The following is a 5,045-nucleotide window of genomic DNA, read 5'->3' as shown; positions in this document are numbered from 1 at the left end:
GCCTTGTTCCTATCACAGTCTTGAATTGCTTCCCAAATCTCAGCTTCAGTAAAAACCTTTTCCAAACCCACTGCTGCCTTCAGACTAATAGTAGCAAAGGGGCCTGACATTTTTGGCCTATGAATCCAATGCTCAGAAAATTGCTGACTGAAGTGCCTAACCACCTCCTGTTTTACCAGCACTGGATCCTCTAACCTCTCCCCCTCCACCAAAATCGAGTCTAACATATTCTTTTTCTGCCTACTGCTTGTCATTATGTGAAAAAACCTTGTATTTCTATCACCAAATCTAACCCACTGCATCCTGGACTTTTGATGCTACATCCTTTTCTTGTTTCTGTTAAGCTGCCACACCTTAGATTTGACTTCTCTTCTTCTTTTAATTTCCAGACTAGTCAAGGACCTGGATTCAGCCTTTAGATCCCATTCATCCAGCTCCTCCTCAGCAGACTTTAGTAAGGAGTCTATATTGCCAAACACTGCCTTGTTCCACACCCTCAAATGTTCCCTCAAACTGCTTAGCTTTCTAATAACTCTAAACCATGCCCATCCATACACTTGAGTTTCCTCCCAGCACTTTTTAACTTCAGCCATGAACATGGGATGTGACCTCCAAGCATTGATGAATTTAAAGGGCTTTGGACCCCAATTCCTATCATCTTCTTTGAGCAATATTGGACAATGGTCTGAGATTGTTCTAGGTAATCCCCATTGTTTTATGGCAAACTTTTCCAACTACATTGGATCTACCAGAAATCTATCAATCCTGCTCTACCTGTCTCATTCCACAGCATCACACCATGTGTACTGTCTGCCTAACATAGGCATATCAATCACTTCCAAATTTTCAATAAACTCATTGAAATCTGACATTCCCCTCTCTCTCCTAGTGCAGCCCTTTCTCTCACTCAAATACCTGACTTCATTAAAGTCCCCTCCCACACACCAGGGTAACGGGAAGTGTTGTTTAATACTCACCAAAGATTCCCAGATTTGTCTCCTCCTCACACCCTCATTTGGGGAATAAACATTAACAATAACACATGGAAAAGAACTACACACTGTACCTGATAGAATGATGAAGTTCTTATTACTACAGCAATTTTGAAGTTCAAAAACTTGGGGTTTCCAAACACACAGAATTCCACCAGCACTCCCATATGCACCTACCTGCATAAACTCCATCTCCTCAAAGGGCCAGATTGTTTTGACAAAATTATCATCCATCAAGCTTCTTTTAGTTTCTTGCATTAACAATACACCTATATCTCTTTCCCTCACTAGTCTCTTTATTTTCCCCCTTTTTTCTGACCTACTCAGCCCTTTAACATTCCATGATAAGATCTTCATAATAACCATCACAACTTACACCTAAACCCCTTCTTAGCAACCAACTATGATCTGATTGTAGCTGCATGAACTGCAATTTTTCCCAAATCATTCTCTTCCAGTTCTACTAGTTTGGACACTACCTCTTCCTCTTGGCCTTGACACTGCATACCCAGCAATACACCAACCTTCACTGTTGTCTGGGCCTCCTCAACTAGGTTGCTCCTCTTTCTCAAGGTCTGATCTTGGGAAATAGACAATAAATTGGCTGCAGCCACTGCTGAGGCTTTGAAGATGGCCCCTCTTTGGAAGCCAAGCCTACCCATCCTGCCTTTTTGTTTCATATAACCACCAACTATATTGATATCCCTCCTTTGTTCTCTACCCTTCTTCCCTAAAATACACCCTCTTTTTGCTGCTACTTCCTTGAATTTTCTTCCTTGACCTATCCTATTTGGCACAACCGTATGGATGGTTTGGACCAGATTTGGTCCAAATTGGGTCTGGGTCACACAGTCACTGAGATTCGACCCCACCCCCTTATTTGGCCCACTAGGCTCAGGCCCAACCTGCATACTTTCAAGTAGAACTTCTAGACTTATATTATTCTTTGCACACATTGGCCTACTCAGCTCTTTTAGAAGGCCCCCAGTGTATAAGTCCTTTTCTAACTCATGAGCTTTATTCATCTTTGTCTGCTGAGACATGACTTCCTGCACCAGCCCCTTCACTCTAGAGTGTGCACCTACTAGGTCAATCCCCACGACACCCTCTCTTGTAACTGCACCTGCTATGTTATTCCCTATTCCACCCTCTGAACCTACTGCAGGTAGTGCACGCTTGCCATCATTTCCTACACCCTGCTCATCTGATCTGGCCATTTCAGTTTCCAACACCCTACTTACATCATCACACCCATCTACACCCTCCTCTTCTTTTTCTGAAGTAGCTTTCTCTGCACTCTTGCAACTACCTCAATTGCCGGACAACTAATTTGCCCCTCTTTTTTGCATTGGATTGCAGCTGCTGGTGTTGCATATTACTACTGCTACTTGGATTTGGGAGTAAACAACTAGGGACTTCTTCACAGACCCTAACTGGAATGTACTTGCCTTTATGCTCCAAAAGTATTGTCTCATTGATCATCTCCATGCACTTTGTTACCACTCTAACCTTAGCTTGTTGGAAATTTTGTAGATCATTAAAATCTTCTTCAAATTGGGTTACCACCCCCCAATGACTACTAATGTTTCGAACTGTTGTAACACTCCAGAGGTTTATGGGAATGCCAAGAAAAATCAGCCAGACGCACCTCTCTTGCTCCACAAAATGACGTTTCCCCCATTCTTTAATTGAATCACACCATTTCCTTCCCCACCCTTTTAATTGTTCCTTCCCAACCTGCATGTGTTGTACTGAAGGGAAGGTTAATAGAATTATGCGTCCAGCCCTCTCTCTTGCAACCACATCCCGCATCCCTCTTTTCTAGAGCTCCGCTCTAAAGTCCTTAAAAACTAAGAAGCTGCTGAGCTGAACTACTAAGCTTTCATACTGCCAGCCATTACCCTCTTCAATAGCTTTTATTACCACCTGCGCACCCACTCTGGCACTCCCCTTTGCTACTGCCTCCGCATAAGTCTTCTTGCTTCCATTTCCCTGCCCCTGCTGGATCTGGAACCCCTGACCCATCCTTCTCCCATCTTCGCCTCTGTTCTGCCCCCTTTGCTCCAGTTGACCAGCTCTTTGAGGTTTTTGAAACTCTACTCTTTTGACCCTCAGCTCCTTATTATCGCACCACAACCCATCTGCCTTCTGTATCACTATCCCAACAGCCACCTCGCAATCATATCTTACAAACCCAAATCTAGATCTTGATGCTTTCCTTCTCTTCCCTAGAATAAACACATCTTTCACTAAGCTAAACTTCCGAAATAGATTGAACAATCCTTTAGGGCCCATGGAATCTGGGATGTTATCAACGAATATCGTAACAATCGTCATCGCCTCCTTCCGAGATCCATTCTGACTACCCACTCTTCTCCTCTATATTACTGGGTTCCACTCTCCTCCCTCCATCTTTCAATCTGAACAGAAAGCTGCTATTGTAAACAAGATTTGTCACATGTCCTTATTGACCACCTGTATGAGTTTTTTCTCATTTGCTGTCATTCGTATTTCATTACCTGCTACTTGTACTCCACATCTATTGTGAAACATGTTTTATGATAGGTCAGGTGCAAGCAGCAACCATAGAGTGCGTGTGTTCCATTAAGGTCTCGTATTGTTTTTTCTTTTTTTATTTCAAATTAATCAATCTGATTTAAGATTCTTAAGGGAAACTTGAAACAATCTAATGCAAGTATAAAAATGGATATATACACACAAATATTTAACAATTTATAGACAGTTAAATTGAAAATTGAGATCCAAGTTGTAGTCACAGTCTCTTAGAAATGAATGTATGAATGCACAGTTTGAGGTGAATTGCAAGGACAAACTTTGGAAAGCAGGGTAGATTCACATGCATCTAGCAGGCCCCATTGTGAGTTCTAACAAAAAATACAGCATTGCATTTCATTTCATTTTGGGCATACAATGCATTCTCTCTGGACATATATATATATATATATAATAAGAGAAACGCATGGCAATTCATAATATTTTTCAAGCATCAAACAAACATCGACCTATCAATTACTCCAAGAAAATTATACATGTCAAATACAAGGTGACATGACATTGAGTATGAGACAGAAAATACCATCATTTCTTCTTGCCACACATTTGCTGACCAACTATAAGACCTGAAAATGTCAGCATGTAGTGGAGTCAATGACCTGCATGCAGAACTAATAAATGCTTTCCTGCTTAGTACATCTGGACTAAAATTCATTTAAATGCGAGTAAACAATCAATCTTGGACAAGAGAAAACAGACATGATAATATCCATAAGAAAGAGTTTGGGAATCTATGCTTGAACCTTTTGCTCCTATGTAGACAAAATGAAAGTTAGATCAAACTATCTCATTTTTCTCATGGTAAGTAAAAGGATCCTCATGCATACAACACTTATCAAGATAAAGATTCAGCCAGTCCTCATGGAAAAAGTGCTGAGTTGTGTAAGGTAAATAATATAAGATTTGTTCAGGTGCCTATGTGCTGCATTAACCCGTATTACTCAGATTTCAGTGGATGATGGTAATATAAGATTTTATCCAATATGTTCTCGTGATTTAAGAATAAAGCAGGTTGATACAATCACAAAGTAGTTACAGCGATCAAAACTGTTAGTTGGTATTTGGATTTCCATATACAGTTACTGGGGAAAAACCTAAGTACATTTCCTTTGGTGCAAGTGGTGCAAATGACTAATAAGAACACGTCTTTCAGCCAACTTACCCACTCATGAGTGATGGCATTAATATTGGCCTCGCACATGTTTTCTTGACTTTCATATGTGGCACACTTGTCACATGTCCTTATTGACCACCTGTATGAGTTTTTTCACATTTATTGAGTATGAGACAGAAAATACCATCATTTCTTCTTGCCACACATTTGCTGACCAACTATAAGACCTGAAAATGTCAGCATGTAGTGGAATCAATGACCTGCATGCAGAACTAATAATGCTTTCCTGCTTAGTACATCTAGACTAAAATTCCATTCAAACTGCTGCAAAAACTCCTAAGAAGATGCTTGGCTTAGGAGTTTTT

General features: G+C 40.7%; 1 protein-coding gene across 1 annotated transcript; it reads right to left on the bottom strand.

Moving 5' to 3' along the window:
• Positions 1–317: 317 nt before the first annotated feature.
• LOC114289924 (uncharacterized) lies at positions 318–1,358 on the bottom strand. Its single transcript, XM_082908369.1, has 2 exons — positions 978–1,358; positions 318–734 (listed from the first exon to the last, which is right to left on the bottom strand). The coding sequence occupies exons 1-2, from the start codon at positions 1,356–1,358 to the stop codon at positions 318–320; spliced, it is 798 nt and encodes a 265-aa protein (XP_082764495.1).
• Positions 1,359–5,045: the final 3,687 nt, after the last annotated feature.

This window comes from Camellia sinensis, chromosome 15, assembly GCF_055761805.1.
Source record: "Camellia sinensis isolate YWXY chromosome 15, ASM5576180v1, whole genome shotgun sequence".
NCBI classification, from domain to species: Eukaryota; Viridiplantae; Streptophyta; class Magnoliopsida; order Ericales; family Theaceae; genus Camellia; species Camellia sinensis.
Note: the sequence above shows the minus strand (reverse complement) of the source record. Positions and strands in the feature narration are given on the sequence as shown.

Excerpts from the sequence above, each read along its gene's own strand:
- LOC114289924 (XM_082908369.1), bottom strand. The coding sequence starts at position 1,358 with ATGGTTATTATGAAGATCTTATCATGGAATGTTAAAGGGCTGAGTAGG. Across the intron at positions 735-977 it reads GACAAATCTGGGAATCTTTG|TTGGAAAAGTTTGCCATAAA; the intron begins GTGAGTATTAAA and ends GATCCAATGTAG.